The 23,659-nt window shown below is 41.2% G+C and overlaps 1 protein-coding gene and 1 long non-coding RNA gene across 2 annotated transcripts in view; one reads left to right on the forward strand and one right to left on the reverse strand.

The window, feature by feature from the left end:
- GRIN3A (glutamate ionotropic receptor NMDA type subunit 3A) overlaps positions 1–4,100 on the reverse strand; it is a 165,745-nt gene extending 161,645 nt beyond the window's left edge. Inside the window, exon 1 of the mRNA XM_077140632.1 lies at positions 3,320–4,100. Coding sequence (XP_076996747.1) covers positions 3,320–4,018 — 699 coding nt within the window. The 5' untranslated portion in view covers positions 4,019–4,100. The remainder of the gene's footprint in view (positions 1–3,319) is intronic.
- A 4,755-nt stretch (positions 4,101–8,855) lies between these two features.
- Positions 8,856–23,659, forward strand: part of LOC143659163 (uncharacterized) — a 29,655-nt gene continuing 14,851 nt past the window's right edge. Inside the window, exons 1-2 of the long non-coding RNA XR_013163443.1 lie at positions 8,856–8,916; positions 10,331–10,422. This is a non-coding gene — a long non-coding RNA (uncharacterized LOC143659163). The remainder of the gene's footprint in view (positions 8,917–10,330; positions 10,423–23,659) is intronic.

Raw genomic sequence — 23,659 nt, forward strand, 5'->3', positions numbered from 1 at the left:
GCATAGTTGTCTCACGAAATAGGCAAAGTTGTGGCTGGAACATTCAATGAGAGTTGAATGCTTTCAACTTTTTCAACTTTTGAATTTAAGACAGTGGAATTAAGCCATTTACCATGGTGAATAAAACCGATATAGAATTAACATGAGCAATAAAGTTTAGAAAAAAACAGATATGTATTTGTCACTACTTCAGCAGGTCAATTGTTAGGAATTAACTTTGGAGAAATTACATAAAACCTGTGGAAGAAAAGGTAGTATGGGGAGGGGAAGAGAAATCAAGAACTGTACATTTAATGTAACAATTGTAAATGGAACTGGGTTTATATGTGGCATCATTATTTGAAGGTCATGGAAATAGAGTTTAGGACTAAGAAAATGTGTATTAAAAAAAAAATGGGTGAGTGAGCCTCAAGTGGGGTTTGAGTTTGGTGGCGAAGTAAGAAATTTTTGGATGTAGGTATTAGACTATATTCTAAATGTAATATTGTAATATCTACCTTTTGTTACAGAGTGATAATTTGCATGTGATTTCCAAAGGTGAATAAACTTATTTTCTTTTTTATGGATTTCCCCTATCTGAAGGAAATTGGTTCTTCACTAATATGTTTCTGTGATCCTATATTTTGAATATTAGCGCATCAAAATAAAACCCTTATCCTTTTCTTAATGGTTTGATTATCTTGTTGGTACCTCCTTCCATCCAAGAGACATGGCAGGATGTTATCAACACTATTACTTATCCATGAAAGGCTTCATGTGGAAACCATCAGCAGCCCTAACAAAAGGGAGAGGAAACAACTGTTGCTGCTCCTGTTCTAAAAACAATTTTGAATTTTCTGAATGAGAGACCTAATCTTTACTTTACTTTATTGTGTGAACAAGTCCACTTTCTTCTAGAATCCTTCATTAGGTACTGGCACAATTAATGTATTAGGTCATCAGTTAGCAGACTCCAGCGAAGACAGTAACAAAATGAAGCCAGTTAAATCAAGTTTATTTAATGTGTGAAATGACGGACATACTTTTATACTCAGAAAGCTAAAAAAAAAAAAAAATCACATCACAGTATGAGATAAAGGTCCATTTCTCCAGAGAAGCAAGAGAAAGAAAAGCTATTATTGTTGCTAAAAGCAGATTATAGTCATAGCCCCATAATTACATATCACAGTGACTCGGCATTGAGCTGGGGCTTCCTTAACATCGAATGTTACAGAAAGATATTTAAATGCAAGACAAGTTAGAATGTTTGAATTTAAAATACAAAGAGAGATGTGAAAGAAAATGCCCTCAGTTGGGCAAACTAGATCTGAGTTAATACCCCAATCTCTCCCTTGCAAGATGTGTACCATGAAAAATTAAAGTGACAATGGGGATTTGAAATATGTTTATGAATTGAACACAGAAGGACATGTGCTTGGCGGAGTATTTAGTTTATTGTTGGCTTGTAAGGTTTGTTGTTCCTGGGGGACTCTTTGCTCTCTCATCGGTTTTAAAACTCTGAAGTCTACTGATTTTAGATGTTGCTTTGTGGTTTCTCCGGCTCTTTGTGGTGAGGTGCCATAAGATTGCACACACCCATCATGGCACACAGACAATTTCCCTTCTAAGCAAAGAACAATAATTGTGGGGAAAATTCTTGCCATTTAAGACTCGTGCCAAACAATCTGCAAATGGAAAGGAGTCTGGAGACCGTGAATATTATTGGCAACTTATGAAGTATTAGGTAATAACGGAGCAGTGATGAGGAGCAACGTATGCTGACTCCTGCATTTTGTTAGATCTGATTCTGCATATAGATTAATAATGATGCACCCTATGGATGTAATTTCATGTTTATAACACTTTGGCCATTGGCAGCATTGTGCACCTGTGTTTTCCTTGCCTTCCCATCTGCTGCCTACAGTCATTCAGATTCAGGTGACGGAAATATTTTAGAAAAAGTTAATTAGCCTGCACTCTGTAGATCAAATCTCTCTAGTTGAGCATTAAATAGGAATCTTCTGGGCAACTGCTGAAAGTAACCTGTATCCATCTTCCCCAAGGTTAAAAATCTAAGATTCATTTTTTTAGAAAAAGAAATCTTTAGCTCTCCCTTGATATTTTATGCATAGATGCTATCAAACCTTTCACTTATATAATGTACTTACTCATTTCAGTTTTTATCTGTCTATATATTAAAAGAAGGAAAGAGATTAGAAATATTTATCTGGCTAAAGGGGTAGAGTGAAAATCCCCCAGAGTCTGGACTCTTGTTAACACACTGACCAATGCTGACCAAGCCCCAGAACTTACCTTAGTTTGTCAATCTTTAAAATGGGCCTATGCCAGTTACCTATTTGCCTCATAAGTACTTTGTGCAAGGCAAAATAAGGCTTGATATTATAACTCCACAAAATTGCTAGAAGGATTCTGTTCTTCCCCTAAACATTTATCCCATCGTTGCTTGTCAATAAAGTTCACGAATACCTTCTTTTATTGAAACTAGATCAGATTTTTAAACCTATAATAAACTGAATCATTAGATTCTGCTCCCTTTATTCATAGACACTAGAAGCAGAACTGGGCAGAACACAGCCACTGCAAATCATCATCTAAGCCCCTAGCACTTAAAAAGAAGGTGGGGACAAAGAACTAATCCCCCAAAGAGTTCCCCTCTCCATTTTTATGTTATCTGATGGTATTTCTAATACATTCCAATTCAGAAGATGAATTAACTGCTCCTCTTGATCTATTGCTTTCCTACTAATTACAGATTTTCTATTTATTCAAAGGAAATGAGAGATGTGCTTTCTTCCTTACACCATCACCCTTACATCTTCTACAGAAGTGAAAGAGAGCAGAGGCTGTCCTTCCCGCCACCTCGGGGGACAGTAAGACCAACCGAGAGTCAGGAACCCCCCCTCCCGTCTCCCTCGACCCTCTCCCCAGCCAGGCGCTGAGCCATTCACATTCCACGTTCCTGAAACCCGACTCCTACTAGTTTCAGGGACTTCCCCTAGATTTTGCCCAGTTGGTCAAATCATGGAAAAATTTTCCACTTACTCTCTCCGCTTCCTTCTTCCCTTGCGCGACCCCCACCCCCACCTCCCATTATGCTTCCAGCTGCGCTTAAAAGGTTTTTTGTTTAACCTTTTTTTTTTTTTCCTTCCTTCTCCCGAGGTCCTCCCACCTCCCACACCCGCTACGGTCCGATCCTTGCACTGTCAAAGTTGTAAAGTTCCTCTGCACTCTACTCTGTTCCCTCTGCTCCCTCCCGGCTCGGCCCCGGCCCCCAGCGCCGCGTGCCCCTACAGCACCACCCGCGCCAGCCGGCTCTCACCTGACTGTCCCGCGGAAACTCGCGGCGCACGATGCTGATCACCGGGATGTGCAGAACAGAGCTGACCAAGTCGAGCTCCAGCATCTCCCCCTGGCTCTGGGGGAAGGCGAGCAGCGCTGATACTCCTTGCACCACCACGGTGTGGCACACGCTCTGCAGAAAGGAGAATGGGTCGCTGCTCCACGGCGAGCTAGGGGAGGAGAAGGGCAAGAGCGGCAGATCGCCCAGGCCCGCCTCGATGGCCATCACGACTTCCAGAGACAGGTTGTAGGGCAGCAGCCCCTCCACGCGGTTCAGGTTGTCCACGGCGAAGAGGAGGGCGTCTCGAGGCCAAAGGGTCTCGGCCCCGGCGCCCTCCCAAGACCTGCCGACGCCCGGCGGCCCGCGGCCATGCAGGGCGCTCCCCAGCCAGCGTGCGCCCGGCGAGGGCGCCGGGGGCCGCCAAGTCCCTGGTCCCGGTTCATCACGCTGGGCGCTTGCTCGGCTGCGGTCCGGAGCGCGGCTGACCGCGCGGGGGCCCGTGGTCCAGGGCTGCAGGTGCACCGCGCCCACTCTCACCGCGTGCCCGATGCGCTTGAGGATCTGGCAGGGCTGCGGGTGCGAGGAGGAGCCGGGCACCCCGGCCAGCACCAGGGCGCAGGGCGGCGGTAACAGCAAACAGACCCTGCTCAGCAGCCACCACAAACTCAGTCTCCTCATTACTGAGACCCGCAGGGAGAAAGCGCGCCCCCTCTCCCGCGCCCGGCTCGCCCCTGGGCAGCCGCCGCCTGGGGTCTCCGCCCCCCCAGGTCCCGCGCGCAGCTCACTCGCAGCGGAGCAGTGGTGCCAAGAGCTGGAGCGGTCTCCCGGCCATCCAAGTTGGAGCCTAGCGCGCCCTCGGCAGCCTCCGATCCCTCTTCGACGTCCCCCGGCCTCGCATCCTCTGCCCGCCCGGTCCCTGCGCGGAGTCGGGCAGGCGGGCGGGCCGACGCCTGTCACCCGCGGCTTGGGCGCCTGTCCCCTGCCCGCCCCATCTGCAGGGCGCCTCGGCCACTGCGTCCGGCCCGGCGAGGGGGCTGGACCGAGGAGCAGCCGGAGTTCCAAAGGGGCCGCGGCGCCAGAGGAGACAGCGCGCTCACTTGGATTCTTTCCGCTTCCTCGTCCGCCTAGACGAAACCCATCGATTTCCCTGCGGCCGCGCTGGAGAGGGCGTTCACGGCCGTGGTGCGGGGAAACGGCGGCCGAATCCGCGCCGCTCTACCGTCGGCCACTCCCTCGCGGGCTCCCCCAGCGCTCGCTTCATTTTCCTTCTTCCCTCTCTACTTCCTCTCGCCCTTTCCTCGCGCCTCTTTCCGCCCACGCGTCGCCACCGCTTGCTTCCTCGGAGGAGCGACGCGACTGGCGGGCAAAGGCGGGTTCCGCTCGCAGCGCCAAAGTTCTCCCCGCCTCAGCCGGCGCCTCGCGGTTGCCGAGCCCTGGCGCGCGCCGGTCGCTTGGCTGCGCTAAACGCCCGCTGATGGCGAGATGCCCGCGTGGCGCACCCGGCCGCCCCTGGAAAGACCTCCCTCCTCGGAGGCTGGGGGCAGGAGTTTGCGAAATTCCCTGCACCTGAGAGGACGAGGACCCTGAGCTGCAGGGAACGCTGACTTCCTCGTCGCGCCTGCCGACTCGGAAATCCAGGGATTCACTGGGTAGGGTTCGGAGAAGCTGTGACTTTAATGAACTTCTCTTCGATGTGTCGCTTTAAAAGGTATTAAAGCAAGAATTATTTACACATTTAATCTCCTCTGCTTTCTTCTCCTCGGCATGCGGGCCTTTGCAATTTTTTTTTTCTTTTTTAAGAATCCTTAGGTTTTCAGGGTCTCAGAATTAAAAAAAAAAAAGTCAACGCGAAGCAATGATTTGTACAAGAAATTAGAGAGTCGAGATAATTATAAAGTTTCAAACACACTCCACAGCTGTTCTTATTTTAGACCGTAGGTTCCCCAGATCACTGCTTCTAGTAAGTTCTCTGATTTATGTGGTTATACAGTGAGGTCAGCGGGTCGGTTCCTCTTTTCCTGCGTTATCTGGCTGATCTGGAATTAGAAGGAAAGGAGAGGGTTAAGAGCAGGACTGTGGTTTCCACACATACAGTGGATTTATTTTATTTTATGCCCCAGTATCATTTAGAAGGAGGTGGGCGAGGCATCCATGGGGCAGAGCAATCCCTGAGGATCGGCAGTTCTGAATTCAAATCCCACTTCCGGACAACCTGACCTTGGCGATTTATTTCACCTGCCCTTGCCCTGCTGTTTGGATCTGCTAAATTGTTATGCAAATACAGTAACTCTAAGCTAGGGAGTCTTGTTTTGATTCATGAGTTATAGTTTCTATCCTGCTTTAAATCCCTGGGATGAAGAGGCTCTAGCTAAATAAAAAAAATAAAAAAAAAAAAAGGAAGGTTGAAAAGTGAACACTGTTTTCCTCAGCACAGACCTTTGTGGCTGCTACTTAGAAAAACTGCCTGACATTCAAATTAGTTCTTGCAAGGCTGGGGTACCAGAGAAGAAAAGCCTCCCATGAGGGAAAAGTGAAAATCCTAAAAGACATCCCATCTCCCAGACTGCTGGGAAATGTCCCCACCTATGAGAGGAGTGTATCTTGTATGTTCCAGGAATAGAGAGGGTAAGAGTGGCATTGGGTAAGTTAGAGAGGCAATGAAGGGTGGCAGATCACCCAAACCAATGAAAGGCTTTGGCTTTTATTCTGAATGGGATGAGAAGGCAGGTGGTAGGGGGGGGATGAGTTGAGCAGAAGAGTGAGAGGACTTTTATTTTGACAGAACCACACTAGCTGCTCTGCCGGATAATAGATGAAAGGTGGGCAACGATAGAAGTCAGGGGACTCCAGATATGAGTCTACTGCAATAATGCAATGAGAGAGAACATTACTGTCACCTCTTAAACCACCCTATCAGATTAGTGTTATAATTCCCATTCTACAGAGTGGGAAATTGTGTTTGAGAGAAGCTGAGCTATTTGCACAAGGTCAAATAGTTTAGCAAGTGGCAGTGTGGATTCGAAATTCTCCCTTCATCCCAGCTGCAATGTTGGCAGCGAGAAGAAGCCAAGTTTCAAATTGGCTCACTCAGGGAAGCTGAAGCTCTTTTTATCACCTGATTCCAAATGAGCACTACTGATCTAAGAACCCACGTTGGAGAGTCAGATAAACAAAAACAAATCCAAGTGCTCACCACTGAAAATGTGCTCTTGTGCACATCTGTGCTTTCTGGTACTCACAACAGGTAGGCTAAATGCCCCCACATTGTGGAGGGAGCCCAGGCCGGCCTGCAGGGAAGGGTATTGCGGGAGTCAGAAATGTAGATTCTATTCTCAGCGACGCTTCCCTCCGGCTGTGACATTTAACCTCCCAAAGTGGGAGCTTCCTCCTTTCTACAGCAGTTGTGTTGACAGTTCTTGGCAGTTGTCTGTACAGAAGCGGGGAGTGAAGGCTCGTGCAACCTCTTTCAACCTCCAATGGACTGGGAGGCTTCTGTGGGAATACCGTCTCAGTGACTGATTTATAAAGGTTCAGAAAACCCTCTTTTTTTCCCGTATACTCTGACATGTTTCAAACTATACCAATATCTAGCTTTGTTCTTGTAGACAGTAGTGATATTAAAAGGCATGACTCTAAGTCCAGGTCAGTATTTTCTGTAGTAGTAAAGGGTTTCATTAATATTCAGGTGAAAAGTGTACTCATCTCCGGCTAATACATACCCACGAGCCCGAATGTACCCTCTCCCACACCAATTTCCTGGCTGTATTGCCAGACACTGAATTGTTAAGGGAATCTTTGGTAGGGAGTAGGTGGGAGGGCACACAAAAGATGTGTGGAATTTGCAGAGAATCCATGGAAGCAAAATTTGTGGAAAGAAGGAATCTATGAAAATCAGGTCAGTTTAGGGGAGCAGACTCTAGAATTATCTAAAGCCTAATTCTTCTCTTCTTTAGAAAAAAAAAACCTATGATTACTTGAAACCTGTGCCCTACATTTAATAATTAGGCATTGATTTTGACACTAATCATCCTCTTTTAAATATGCAAACAACTCTGACAATTATTGGACTATTCATTCATCACACATTAGTATACATGATTTTACCCTGATCATTGTCAAATCAATATCCTTTTGGGAATTTTCTTTTTGGAGAGGGAATATTCATTTTGCTTCAGAAAGGAATTTGGAAAGGTAAGGAAGGACCGGGTGCGATTTCAATGAAGAGACTTTGAGCAACCACAGGGACTGGGCACAGGAGAAAAGTAGCTTTAGGAGCTGAGGACATGGGGTGCAGAAAAGGAAGTGAGAAATTAGTCTGTCTTTTCCATTTCAAGATATTGCCTAGGCTTTTCCCTTTTGCTAGAAAATATAAAAGTAAAGTTCTTCTCTTCTGCATCATATGACCACCTATACCCAAGAAACCAAATTCTGGGCCAGGGTTATTACCTACCACTGGATGAGTCGCTGCCAGTGGTTGTTTGTCTGACAAGAACCCTGTGGTGTCTCCTGCTAGTTGTTGCCAGGAGAGGAAGTGATCAGTTGTGACAAGTGCTTGGCCTTTTCAACATCCACTGGGATTATTAGCTGAGTGTTTGAATTTCCCGATTCCTCTTCTAAACTCTGCACTACAGGAAGCTCAAATAGGGCTTGAGAGGCCAAGATGATAGTCTCTCCCAATCCCTCTCTCTCTTTATTTTTTTGGTGATAATCATTCCAATTTTGTGTCTCTTCAAACTAGTTACTGAATGAAACTTCACCCATCAGAGACAGTGGTATTTTTAAAGGACTTTTTGGTGCCCAGTTGGTAGCACTAGTTTTGTGACTGTTTGCCTTGATGGAACTCCTGCCCTACATGTATAGCGGCCTTTTGTTTAAGAAAAATAGTTTGGGGTTCTTTAGAAAGAGGCCTTAAGGAAGTTGTTCAGGCGATGCACAAGAATAGTGAAATCTTCATTATTTTAGAGATTTTGTTTTGAGTGACTTCTACATGCCAGACACTTTACCTTTGTGATCTCATAATTTCATGAGAAGACTTTGTCATCCTTATTTTATAGATGATAAAACCAAGGCTGGATGAGAAAGAGTCACTTGCCAAGAGCTGGGATATGAGCCCCGGTTTGATCCACTGACTCCAAAGTTCTGGCTTTTTCGCCTCCAGGTCCAGTTTGAATTGAAGCATTATGACAAGCATGCCAGGCTCTAGAACATTAGCTATCTAATATTCAGGGATGTACATAATCCTTAAGTTATTTGATAAGCTTTCATTTCTCAGAGTACATATGAAAACAGTTTTAGTATTTAAAGAGATCTTAGGAAATGGTTTACTTGCCGTTTAATGCAACACATACATAGCATAAGTCGTTGTGACTTTTGTTTCGAATTAGTTAACTCGGATTTTAAAAAATTTGTGTCCAGGTGGAAGTCAGGAGTGACACAATGGAAAACCAAGGCCATAACGCATAATGCATAATACATGATGCAGGAGAGTTTTGTTACTCGCAGGTCTGAGGGTGGGGTGGGGGCAGTGCACGAAGGGATGAAGGGAAGCGTGATGGCATCAGGGGCTCGACTGGCAGGTGGGGAGCACACAGGCGCAGCAAGAGGGACCCGTGGGCTTGTGCCTTTATTGTGGTCTGGGGGTGGAGGTTCGTAGATTTCCCAAGGGCGTCCAGGATTGGTTAGTTTAATGCGATCACACCTGCAAAGGGAAAGTGTCTGGGGCGGGGGTATCCAAGGGGGGTGGGAATAGTTAGCTTATCAGTTAGGACTGGCTGTGGGTCTTGAAAGAAGTGTGTGGGTGGTGAACGTTGGACCACAGCTATGGTTTTAGGCTCTGAGGGAAGTTTATGCCTAGGGGTGGAAACTTCTTAGTAAGAGGACCAAATAGAACAGATAGGCAAATGGCTTAACCAAAGTAAGATGGATGCCTAGTAAACACACAGAAAGTTTTGATAGTTATAACAATTTTCTGTTTTCTTATCGGGCTACAAAACATCCATCCAGATATCTTTTGTGTATTTCATATGTGAAATGAATCCTGCCTTGGCTGCAGTTTTAAATGTCATTAGAAATACTGTCTTATAACGTATAATAATGTTGCCCTGATTCAATATATAGAAATATAGATGATTGGGGTGGTGCCTCTGGAATGTTCCCCTTGGGAAAATCTAATTCAAAGAGACCCATTACACTCTGTAAGGCAAACTGGAGTTTCTTTTTCATATATTCTAATTGATGAGACTTCTAGAACTCAGGACTGAAGAGTTTGCATTCAGCTCACTCAAAAAAATGAGTCTGAATATCCTTGCGATTGTGACACAGGAGCTTTTGCTCAACAGAGTTGTCCTCCATGCCATTTCCAGGAGCTACAATTGATGCAGACGGGAAAAAGAATCTCATGAGTGTGCTGAAGCAGCATCTTCTGGAAACTGAACCCCTCTTTGAAATGTGGGCCTGTCAGATATAGTTAGTGAAGGAGGAATGACCTCTTCCTGAATTTGAAATCCCTTCAAATTACATTTTACCTTTTCCTTTTGGAGTGAAAAAGAGAATGCCCCACCCCTCGCTGCAGTACCATCAGTGCAGTGTACGTTATGGCACTGCATAGTAGGAAGCTGAGCAAGACTGAGATATTAGCAGCAGTGATTTGCATTTGGTCATGGAACTCTACCAAGAACTCAATGGGAAAATATTTTCATCCATTAAAAATGCTGGTGTAATGAGACTGATTTGGATGAGACAGGATGTCAAAAAGAATAACTACTGGATACTGGATTGGGATGACACTTTTCTTCTGAAGAGCTTAATGAAATCTGCAGATTTTATCTTATTCTCTCTAAGGTGAAAAGAAGGGTAGACATATTAATATATTTATATAGTTTAAACCAATTATGAATTAGCTGATGCCAGAGGCAGAGAGTCGATAAACGAATAGCTCAAGGTTCCACAGCTTAAGGCAGATGAGGGACTAAAATCTCACTCGTCTTACAGAAGTCAAAAGTGGGGGTCAGCCTTGGCTACCTTCACCCTAGATGGCAGTGTTGGGGTACTCTGGACTGCTCCTTCTCCTGCTCTGCTTCCAGGTGAGAACTCTGTTTGATTCTGATATTTTCTGTCATTAAGCTGAGAGCTAAGCTTTTCTGGTAACAAAAACGCTCATTGCCCATTTGCTTATAATGGTCCCATCAGCCTGCACCTTCATCCACATTTTCTAACTGAGGGATTTTCAATTTCCTCCCACCTTGGGATGGCTTCTTCCTGAAGTCCTTCATCTAGTTGGCGGCACAGTCATGTTTCCGTGAAGTTTCGAAAATGGTCTTCAGCAAAAGCAATCTTCCTTTGCTATTGTACCAGCTATTCAATCTTCCTCTTTAAGTCTCCCGACCAGTTCCCTGCTGCTTTCTAAAGCAAGCTGTGATTTTCCTGGTTTATCAGCCTACTTCATCATGGAGTTTAACTTTGCTATTACAGACTTTTTTTTCCCTTGTATCTTCTCCAGTATTAAAATACATCATCTTCGCTGCAGAAGTGGGTGGGCTAGGAGCAGGTATAACACGGTGTCCACAGTTAGTGGTGCTGGAGCCTATAAATGTATATGATGGTAGGAGAGCTTGCTTATAGCGCTTTGGCTTTTGCACACATGTTTTTCAAGTGACTAACAATGTCAATAAGCTATTCATACACATTCCTGATTCTACTATTTCCCACAAGTCTTTTTTGTCTACGTAGCCAGGGGACATGGCTTAAAGAAATGAACCTAGCTAATAGAGTCTTTGGCTCTATTTTTCACAGTATCTGAAGATGCCATGATAGTGAGAGGATTATACTGAATCCTACAAGTGTGTTAAGAAAGGCTTTTGCAATGTATTCATATAATAACAATGTAAAGTGAAACACATATACAACAAAATATAATTTAGCACTGTGTGCATGTTGTAGTAGATTGAAGTATTCATCTCAATTCTTCATTCCCTTGTAGTGGTAACATGACCTCATGATGGGTGGACTGTCATCTACTGTCCTTGACTTTGGGCTTGGCCAATGTATTGCTTTGACTGGTGGATTTTAGTGGACATGATGCAAGTGAAGGCTTGAACTGTGCTTGCACAGTTGGATTTGCTTTCTTGAGCTCCTGCCTTTCACCCAAAGATGGGCATTTTTTTAATAGTTGCTGGTCTAAGGAACATGAAAGGTATAAAAAACAGACCTGGACCCAACCACAGCTTGGAACTAAGTCCATTGATCAGTTGAACATGAATGATCTACAGTCGTGGGAGTGAGAAACAGATACTATGTTTTATGCTGCTGAGATTTTTTGGTTATCTGTTATGCAGAAAAGTGATTGATATACATGTAGAAATTTGTGGGTTAAACTTTAATTAAATGAACCTTGTCCATGAAATATTCAAAAGATAAATCAGAAAATTATGGATTAAGAAAAAAAATCAAATCTCTCCATATTATATCCAAGGAATAGCCCATATTCAATCTAAGCACTTACTTCTATAGCCTGAGTAAAGTGAAGATTTACATTCTTTGTATGCAATGCCATGAGAATCCCAAACTATTAAAAAATAGAACAATGCTCCTCAGCATATAGTACTTATTACGAATAATCCCAAACACCCATAGAGTACCTAGAATAAGCTCTACTGAGCTTAAAATGAACATGTCCATCACAAAATGATTTTAAAATAACAAATACCTTATTTGCACTTTTCAAATAGCATGAAGGGAGATACATATACCACAATAAGATTTAAAAATGTGCTTCATCTCTCCCATCCATTTCCTTTATTCGTTGCAATTACTTCCGTATTTCTTTCACCCTAAACTCTCCCTATACTCTTCAAACCTTTTCCTGTGCCCAATTTCCACAGTCGTAACCTACAGCTACCTAGTCCTTCTCTGCCCCTAGCTTTCTTTCTGATTTTGTATTGCAGTCTAAGAGAATAGGTCCAACCCAGTACAAGAGGAGACTGAGGACTTCAAGCCACAATTCTTTTTGGTGGCCAGAGTTAGGATAAAGGCTGGGAACACTAATAATATGATAATTATTGCCACATCAGTAGTGAAAACTAAGTCGGTCATATGTTAGGGACGTTCTAGAAGTTTGGAGTAGAATACAGGAGTAAATACAAAGGTCCTGTTTTGCAATCTCATTAGTGTTAGAGAATTTTATCATCCCAACAAAGCAATAAAAAGATATGAGAAATAAACTTTGAAATGTAAGAAACTTCCTTATTGAAAATTGGTTCTTTCTTTAGGGATGAAACACAAAGAATCAATAGAAAAACATTAGAGCTAATAGCTGAAAATCAGAAAATGGGGCTAAAGGAATAAAATAGAGTTCAAATAGATAATGTATATGTATTTAGGCACACATATTTTATATTTGTTAAAGTAAATATAGAAGGTCCCAAATTTCTCGGTCCCTGAAGAGGTGGCAAAAGTGTCACTTTATTTCTCTATAAGGAAAATTTAATTTAGCTCCCAAATTTCTATTTTTATTGGTGGTGAAAAACTTATATTTGCCAAATTAAGGAAATGCAATTTCTTTGGATTTAGCAAAGTCCTTTAGGGTTCTTTCTCTCCTATGCTCCATATTCCTTTTTCTGGTGTTGGAAGTGGGTTTTTGAATTCTGGCGTTAGAAGAGGGAAGTTAGCTCTATAGCCACTTCTCCTGAAGGGCCAACCTTGGGCATCTTTGTCCCTTGGCTCTTTTAGTATGGTGGTTTGGAGCTATGTACCCCGAAGACATGTTCTTAAACTTAATCCATTCCTGTCAGTGTGAATCTGTTGTGAGTACAGTTAAGGTGTGATCAGCCCAATCAGGATGAGTCTTAATCCTATTACTGTAGACCTTTATAAAAAGAATGAAATTCAGACACACAGAGAGAAAGCCATAGACGGAGCAGCCAGAAGCTGAAAATCAATGGAGTCCAGAAGAGAAGGGAGAGGCCAGGAGAGGCTGCCATGTGCATTTCCACGTGACAGAGAAGCCCAGGACCAAGGATCACTGGCAGCCAGTCCCAAACTTTTTCAGGAGGAAAGCATTACCTTAATGAGACCTTGATTTTAGACTCCTCCTAGCCTCAAAACAGTGAGCCAATACATTCTCATTGTTTTAGCCAACTTATTGCATGGTACTTTCTTGAGCAACAAGGAGACCAAAACACTCAGCTCTGCACATTTTTAGGCAGCTATGAGAATTTTCAGGCTTTTCTATACAATGATGTGGAGCATGGAATTTGATGACCTGACTCAATGACTCTCTCAAGGTGCTTCCCTCAAGCCACTCTTCTAATGCATAAGAGCCATGTTAGACTTGAGGTTTCTTTGCAAGGCTTCCAAGCTCACAGGTTATGTGCCAAGTTGTCAGAGAGAAGTTCTTTCTGCTGTGAGATCCTCTTAACCTACTTGGGGTTCATATAACCCATCTATTCCCCATTAGGGATTTTAATCTTGTATTAGTTTTCTATGGATATGTAACAAATTACCACAAATTATCAGCTTAAATCAATACACATTTATTATCTCAGAATTTCCATGACTCAGGTGGTTCCTCTGCTCATGATCTCCCAGACTGCAATCAAGATGTCAGCTGGGCTGCCTTCTCATCTAGAGGCTTGATTGGGGAAGAAACCACTTCTAAGCTTATTCAGACAATTGGGAGAATTCATTTTCTTGTGGTTGTAGGACTGAGGGCCCTGATTTTTGCTGGATGTCAACTGCCATTAGCAACTGTTAGCAGTTCCTAGAAGCTGCCTGCAGTTCCTTTTCATGTAGGCTTCTCCAACAAGGCCATCTATATCATCAAGCCTGCAAGGAGAAGTTCTAGCTTCAGTCCTTTCATCTTTGCCATATAATATAACTTAATCATGGGAATAACATTGTTAACTTGCCATATTCTCTTGGTTAGAAGGAAGTCACAGGTCCTGCCTTCACTCAAGGGTAGTGAATTATTCATGGATGTGGACATCAGGAGGTGGAGAAAATGGTGGCTACCTTAGAGTTGTTTCACCACAATCCCCCAAATTAGGCAGAGAAATGGGCACTTTTATAGGCTTACTACAGAGAAGCTGCAGTCATACTCACTCTAATTCTCCTTTTCCTGTCTTTAGGTAATGTTTTCATCCCCTTAGCAAACTCTTTTGTCATCATATATTCTTTATTTTGGTCGATTTTTGGATATAATTTATGCCCCTACAAGGGTCATGCTCTAGATCTTACAAGGTATTTGGAATTCAAACAACTAGAGCAATAACTCAAAACATAAACAAAACAAAGCAAAAAAAAAATACCTTTTTCTCTGGAGCCTGCTCTTGTAATTATGGTCATTGAGAACAATCACCTCTGTTCCAGGTTTGTAAATCAGGGGTGGAAAGGCCAACTTCTCTCTTTTCCCTTAAATGAAGCAATAAACCTAATCCTCCCTCAATTTTAATGTGGAATGGATGCAGAATAAAAAAATGATTATCAAGAAAGAAAAGCATATCATATTATACTTCAAAAGATTATTCTTGGACACAGGCGTAAAAACAATGGGGAATGTTAATATTATTCAATGACTCTTCTTGAAAGCTTGAGTATCAACATTGAGAAAATTCACTTTTTATCTAGAATAACTTAGAATAAAGAGCTAAATATACTCAAATAGGAAAATTAAAATGTATTTTAATCAGAGTATTTATGGCTACATTTTTAATGCTTTGAAGAAATAAGAACAATCCGATGTTGATAAAATCAGGTTATTGTTATATATGGAGAACCACATGACTGTTGATCCTTTTTGATTAAGTAATTCAAATAATATACATTAATATAAAAAAATCAAAAGAGATATAGAGGAGATAAAGAAAGATAATTGAAAACTGTTAAGTAAAAATATATTTACATCAGCACAATTTAATCTCTGTAGAAATTTGGAAATGACATAAATATTTAATAATAAAAGAACAATTAAATTTGTTATCACATAGTAACTCTAGATTGTTTCATTCAATCACTTAAAATGATGAACATGGAAATTTTAGTTTTCTGCAAATCACCTACAAATAGCAAAAAAATCAAGCATGGCCTGCATATGCTTTAATTACAACTCCCTACATAAAAAAACCCTTCATTTCCACATGAAACTAATGGTTATCATTTCTTTTGAATTAGTAGTACTGCATTTGCGTATTTTAGTATTAAAAATGAAATGCAAATTAAAGTTATAACTAATCTAGTCACCTCTACCCAGTCACCTTTCATATTTGAAACATATTTAGCAAGCAGAAAATAAGCAAATACATATCCAGTGAGCCAAAATAGACATGGAGCACTGATGCTCTGAAGTTCACACATTTTGTTTACAGAAAATCACTTCCAACTTTCACTCAGAAAATTCTAACAAGCCTGATTCCTATCCATAGGGATTAAATAATCAGGAGAGGGAACATACTATAGAAAGTTATTAATAATAATAATTTCATGCAAATTATACTATATGAAGTACATTCACATGAATTATTTCATTTGATTTATACAAAAATTTTGTGCGATGATTTTTTGTGTGTGTGTTTGTCTTATAGACATTGAAACTTCAGTGAGCCTTTGCCTAAGGTCACACAACTTCAACTCAGGTCTTCTAAATTCAAATTCTTTGATCACTTTATCTTCTAGCAACCTCTGGCTAAAATTGTGAAAAATGTCATCTGGTTGTCTGCCAGATCTGAACGTCAGTATAGCTGCATGAAGACTCCAGATCAGTCGGAATTGGCTTTGCCTCCTGGTTTACCTGCTGTCTGATAATTCCGAGTCTCAGTTTCTTTATTTAGGCTATTGTGATGATTAAATGATAAAGTGCCAGTAAAGTGCTTGGCATAGAGTGTAGCTAGTATTATGGAGAGGACTGTTTTAAATGCTTACTATGGTAAGTGTACTTAAAAATAAAACAGAATGGAATAAACTCAACAGGCAACTTACTGTCTATTCACTGCAGGGATTTGGCATTGTTTAAAATGCAGAACAGCTTTATGGTCACGCATTTGTGTAGACTTTTGTTTCATTTATTTTACAACATCCTTTACTTCTGAACCTTCATGGATGTCTTAATCTCCATAGTTTGCTTTCTAACCATAGAATGAAAAAGGAAGGAAAACTGGGCTTTTTCATTAAAATGCCAATTTCCATGCCAGAACATCTTAGAGAATGGGAACATCTGTGATTCTACTTGGTGCTGCTTTATGTCATAGAAACTGGAAAGAAGACAAGGCCCTAGATAAGTAGAAATCAAAAGCTTCTATCATGAGCAAAGATTTTCGTGGTCTACATAAATGTGGGCCAAATGGCATTCATTTGCAGTGAGTTCAGGGTATTATATATATATATTTTCATATTCTCCTTTGGACCCCTGAAATTAGTTTTCTAACACCCTTTTGGTCAGAATAGTTTGTATTTTCTACCTTATTGTGGCACCCCTACATTTTGACTGCTTAGGGAAATAGTTTTGGGGCTGGTGATGTTTTCAACACACATGTAAGTGCATGCATGAGTGTGCACATGCTCACACACACACACAAACACACACCTCATACTTGGCATTGACTGTCTTCTGTCTTCAGTGCATTGTTATTGCTTTTTTTCCCTTTTTTTGGCATGTGCAGGCTCTGGGACTTGAACCTGTGTCTCTGGCATTTCAGGCAAGAATTCTAACACTGGGCAACCCCTGATTGCTGTTACTGCATTTTTAACATGTCCTTTGAACCCAGGAAAAGAGGTCTGATTGTGAGTTAAAGAGGTAATGGGGACGGACTCTTCCTTTGGTGATATAACCGAGCTTCACTCCTTGTTATCTCCCCAAACCTCTCCAGGTGTGCAATAGCTAGTCCCAAATTCAGACTTCCCTCCTTCCAGTAGACTAGCTAATAGTGGACTTAAGTATATTTTACTTGCTTGCCAGCAATGAGAAGAGTAAATGTGTCACATGCTTGGATCAATGAATGAAGAAGCAGCTGGGTCTGCTAGGAGTCTCAGTTCAGCCCTCTTCCCCAAACTCCTTCTCCCAGTCTTCAAGAAGATAAAAATGAGTCATAATAAAAACACAATAAACAAACAGTAAGAACAGCCACAACACAAAGTAAAGGAAAAACCTAGAAACAAATAAAGAAGATGAAGAAGCAGCTTATAGAAGCTGCTGGGCAGGGGTCTACTGATATGTACATAATACATCCCCAAAATATCAGTCTTTGCCCTCCCTTTCTTGGTACACAGCTGGGCTTATGACTGTGGCCAGGAGACAACCAAGCTGGAGTTGGCACCAAGCTAGAGTTGGCACATTGAATAAAATGTTCAATATTCTTATTTTATTCCATATTTTCATTGCATTTTGGTGGAGAGTGCTGCTGTTGCTTTTGACAAATTCATGAAGAAAAAGTAGACCATTTGAGGGGAACAGGTAAATTCCAGCTCTAGGACCTAATTTCCTCACATCTGAATGGGAAAGAAGGTTCAACTTTTGGAGAAATTTTTCTGAAACCCTGAATCATCACGTTGGCACACTGGAAGCATTCAATAACTTTAGTTATTATTACCCCTGACTGAAAACAGTAGCTCTGTATATCATTTAAAAACCCACAAAAAAGAGCTTTGAAAACTATAGGGGCAAGTTGTATTACATAACTCAAAAGTCTTAAAGCATCTCTGCGTTCAAAAGCCATAGCACAAGGCAAAGATCAGGTTATTCTCCCTTTCAATTGGATTGAATCACCAAATGTTTGCACACTTGAAATGCATTAGACTATTTCCTTGAAGAATTTCACATAGCAGATTATATTTAATAGTAACCACTTCTCTTTTGTTTTAGTTTACAGCAAAATTCGCTAAAGCAGTTGCTAGAGATGAGGTTGAAGATTTTCTCTACTCCCTAACTTAGTCATGCTTATATCAAATTCTCTATGAGCAATCTACTTAGAAGTAATTTATAGAAAAAGCTTGGTTTCCCTTGGAGAACTATGGTACCTTCTTTCTGGAAGTAAGAATTATAATTGGGTTTAATTCCCCCCTTTACTGTCTTTGCCAGGAGGCTGAGCACTAGCTTAGAAATTCAGGTAAAGCAATTGTGTTGACACCATTTTTTTCATTCTCCTTTTGTGTATGTGTGTGTGTGTGTGTGTTATTTTCTTGATTTTAGTGCTGTACATCAATTCTGTGAGTGCATTTCATACTTCCTTGACTGCCAGCTGCCCCAATACCTTTGTGGAAGAAAAATAGACAAAAATTCAACCAATTAATGAACCAACCAATTCCATGATGTTCTGTGTATTCTGCTTAACTTAAAAGTTTGCAAATGACACATTATGCATTTATCTGAATTTATTAAATTTGATAAGGGATATACACAATTGAAATGCAAACCGGGATATCCAGAAGAAATTTTAGAAATTCTTAGGACTGAAAAGACTTTGGAGGTCACCTAGATATACCCCCAGTCTGCTTTTTGATGACATCAAATTTTGGAGAAATTTTCTAAAGCGTATATATAGTATATAATTCTTTCTACTTTTATATTTTGTGATAAATAAGCATATCAAAAATAAGCTTGTTCTCATTTAAGTTAAGGTAGGAATGTTCAATAATGATAGAGCACATCACAGCATATCAAATGATTTTAATTATAAGTGAAAATATTTTGATCCCTTTTATATTTTTTCAGAATTCAAACCACTTGTTTCTGAATTCTTTACATTCGTCTGAATGTTAGTAGATAAGAGCTACCGCTATCTAATAAGAGCATCTAATTGGTGCCTTTGTTAACTTTTCTAAGATCCTCAGCTCTGGGAGACAAAAAATAAAGCAAATTTTGCATCATGACTTCAATGTGGGTCTATACACAAAATGCAGTAAGTTTCAAAAACTCAGAAACTTGGTAGAAAGTTAATAACACTCAAGCACAAGAGTCTGTTTACCCTTAGCTGCAAAGAATAACATTAAAAACAAACAATCAAAAAAAAAAAAGTTGGGTGGTGCAATAGTGGCTCAGTGGCAGAATTCTTGCCTGCCATGCAGGAGACCCAGGTTCCATTACTGGAGCATGCCCATGCCAAAAAACAAACAAACAAACAAAAAACCCAAAAACCCTCAAATGATCATTCCTGTCGGTTACCTACAGATCCATCCATCAATCAAGTTGCAGACAACATGAAAAGACTATTTAGCAGTCCTGAACAATCCAACTGAGGCTCTGGGAACACCTGATTCATAAAAGTAGCTGCCACTGAAAATACAGCTGCTAGCGCTGGTTGGTTCCACATAGGCTGGGGTTTACTGGGCTGTGTTGAGAGAAGAGGCACTTATTCTGGCAGAATCCCACTTTTTGGAGCATCTACTTTCCTGATTCAGTGACCCTGAATGGCAATGTCTCATGAGACCAAGAAACCAAGAAGACATTTGGGACCTTGAGTCATGTGGAAAAGGTTGTGACATTCCCCATCCTGATAAGGAAAGGCTTCCTTCTTTTATTTTGAGTACACTTAAATTACTCCTTCAGAGAAGTTCTGTGGGTGCTCAGAGAAGATGTCTTTAGATGTGAGAACCCTTTGCAAAATGTTCCCTGTGTCCCTGCAATTTAAATTTATACTGGCACCGAAATTGGCTGAGGGGTAACCCAAACAGAGGACCCTAGGCATTTCTTCACAGGCAAATGTCTGCTGCATTTTCTCTAAGAATTGCACTCTTCGGATGACAGCTTGTGTTTGCTCTTTTCTTTCTCTTCTGTTTGTGCTTTGTTAGTATCACTTCAGCATGTCACATACTCAGTTAGTCAATTAGCGTAAAATTACTTTGCTGTCGTACGTGGAAGTGTTTGGATACAGATGAAAACATGCAGGCTTTTTATTTTCAGAATACTGTCAAGTGACAGAGGCAGTCACTCAAAAGTTAGTGTTCCAATCTGACCTGCTCAGTTGTCACGGAAGACCGTATCACTTGCCAGAACATGGATTGGCCCTTTTAATTCTGCAAAAATAAAATATGGATCATTGTGTTTTATCTCAAATGTTGAAGAATCATGAACATTTCTTTCTTTATTTTTCTGGTTAATTCCATTAACCTGTCCATGACTCTACATAACCTGCAAAGTCTGGAGACTGCTGGTCACAGGTTAGAGAAGCTCAGCTCAGGCAACCCGGACTATGTAAATGTACACCTTACTTGGGCTTCTCTATCAGCTTTTCAATTAAAAGTATGTGACAGATTCAACACTGAAACAGAAGGGTAGAGAAAGGTGTTTATCAAGAAAAGTGGTTGAGTAGGAATGTAAGGGACAGGGAAAGATGAGGCCAGAAAAATAAAGGATAGGCCCATCATGAGAATGCTGTCTTCCGCGGTCTGTAAGAAATCAGGGGTACAATTCTCCATAAGCACCCTGTTGGCTTCAGGGATCTGTGGGACACTGTGAAGCCTTCTGTCACTGTCTTAGGTTGGGTTCTCCAGAAACACACTCTGAGATGAAGATTTGCTTGCAGGAGGTTTGCTGGGGAATGTCCTGGGAATGATGCTTATAAAGGGTGAGGGAAGCAGGAGTGGGCAGAGGGAAAAAGTGATGCTTATCCATCAAGGGCCTCAGAGGTTCCCATAGGGAGCTCTAGAGTAGGTCTGGCCCCAAATCGAAGCAAGAAGACAGCTCTTTGCCTCCCACCCCCTCCCACATTTTCTCATCAACCTGGCATTGAATAAAGGCTGCCCTGGTGAGAGTGTGAACTTTGGGCAAGACTGCTCCCTTCATCAGAGGGCAATTCTTGGAGTGGGACTTCGTTGTGAGTTCTCAGCCCCAACACTCCTGGCAGCAGGAGGAATGAGGTTTCCTTTCTGAAGGGAGAGTAAGGTGACCTGACCATAGCATCCACTGAGATTTCCATGCCCTGTTGAACATAGAGCCCACAATTATTATGATTATTGCTATTATTAATGATCAGAACTCACATTTATTGGGAACTCTTTCTGCACTGGACCCTGCTTACCGATTTATGAGGCTGGCCACTTTAAGCATGACCATCCTGTGAGGCAGTATATTGTGCAGGCTTTGGAGACAAAGTGCTTGGGTGAAATTCTAGCTTCCTAGTTGTGCAAATCTGAACAAGATCTTGAAACTTGTGGGAACTGTCTCACAGGGGGTCTGGAGACCTTAAATACATTGAACATGCAAAGCCTTTAGAACAGTGCCTGCCACATAATTTCTACTTAAGAAATGTTAGCTTTAATTATTATACCAACCATTTTAGAGATGAGTAAACTGAGTAAACTTGGAGAGATTAGTGAAGTTCTCAGGCACTCATGGATACAGGCAATTTGACTCCTGAGTCCATTTTCTTACCTTTAATGAACATTTTCTGTAATAGAGTGCCAAGCATATTTGGAAGGCAGAGGTCTAGGAAATCTAATAGACTGCATTCTCCATGCCTTATGAATGAGAAGGTCAAACCAGTGAGGAATAACTCCTTAAAATGATATGGGTTCTTCTGACATTGCAGCAAGATTATAACTTTAAAGAGATCATAATCATTTATTCCATCGTAAGATCGTTCATTATCCAGCAAATATGTTTTGAGTTGGACTGCTGTGTTCCAGCTACTTTGCTTGACTGCAAGATAAAGTGGTTAGCAAGACAGCCATTGTTCCTATCCTTTTGAACTTACTGTCCAATGAGGAAGCATGCTAAAGTTTATGAAAGAGAAGCATAAGCCATGTGGACATGAGAGGGTAAGTGTTTCAGATTTAGTTAATACTAAATTACCCACAGTGGTTATTGCAAAAACTGCCACTCCCATATTCATAATCCAAGATTCATTGATGAAGATCGTATTCCCCCCTGACCCTCAATGTGGCTTCACAGTATATAGTAGACATGTTACATGCACTCAAAATTTGTAAAAATGAAAAATAAGTCATAGAGGTGAACTGTTTCATTCAATGACTCTATGCCCTGGAAAGAATGTGAAATGGGAGACATTACTTTGCCATCCAGTCAGTTCACTTCAGTTTCCATTAACTTCTTTTAATATGAGCATGTTATTGAGCTGAGCATAATTCTTGTGTTGAGGATATTTAGTTTTCAAAAACATGGCCTCTAAACATAAACTAACTATTTCATCTGTGCTGAATTGAAGAAATAACAATCTGTTCCAATCCTAGAGGAAAAATTACTGGTGTTGAACTTATTGGTCTCCAATGTAATATAGTAATATGCATGGTACTTGATCTGTGATTAAAGGGATTTTTAGTATTAGTTTTGATTAGATGCAATTTTTGCCTTATGTGCTGATTTTAGAACTTAACCTCTGTTGGGGATTGAATCAGGACCCCCAAAAAAGACATTCAAGCCCTAACCTCCAGTCCTATGGGTGTGAACTCATTTGTAAATAGGACCCTTGAAGGTGTTGCTATTGGATAAGAATCTTTGGAGACCCTGTTTCCTAGTTAGATGAAGCTGAATTGAATTCAGCTGGGCCTTAATCCATATGGCTGGAGTCCTAATGAGCAGAGGAAATTTGGGCAAAATCAGCATAAGCCAGAAGTCAGCAGAAACCAGAGGAACAGATACTAGGAGAGAGAGAGGTCACCGTGTAATGAAGATTCTGGAATTCCACAGGCTGTGAGAGAAAGCTCCAGAGTTTGTCATTAACTTGATGGTGGACTTCTAGCCTTCAAAACTGTAGGCTGACAATGAACTCTTAATAGATGAGGATAAATTCCTATTGTCTTAGCCAACTATCTGTGGTATTTGTCTTAGCAGCCCTGGCAAACTAAGTCACTCTTCAGTTAAGATGCAAGTCCAAATGGTGTAGTACCTCCTGAAGTCAGGAGGACTTGGGTTCAAATCACATGACTAAATCACTTAATTCTCTCATAACTAGCTGTATGAAATTGGGCAATTCAATGAGCTTCTTTATTTCATTTTCCTCCTCTGTAAAATGAAGATAATCCTGTAACACAGGGTTGTTATGAGAATTAAATGTGAACATGTATAAATCATTTAGCACAGTGCTTTATAGAGCAATAAATGATCTGTTAAAATCCTTGTCAAACATAGAATTCTTAGCAATCAGGTTAGTACAAAAGCTAAAACTTATTTTGTGCTGACGTGTGTATTAGAAATGAGTAAAACATGGAAGGCAGCAGTATATAACAGCTATTAATGTTGGCATTAGCCCTGGACTCGAAACCCCACTTACTACATTCACCAGCGTTGTAACTTTGAGTAAGTTATTTAACTCCTCGAAAGCCACTCATCTATAAAATGGCACAAATAATACTTGCTACCTCACAGGGCTGTTCTAA

Source organism: Tamandua tetradactyla, chromosome 2 (genome assembly GCF_023851605.1).
Source record: "Tamandua tetradactyla isolate mTamTet1 chromosome 2, mTamTet1.pri, whole genome shotgun sequence".
In the NCBI taxonomy this organism is placed as follows: Eukaryota; Metazoa; Chordata; class Mammalia; order Pilosa; family Myrmecophagidae; genus Tamandua; species Tamandua tetradactyla.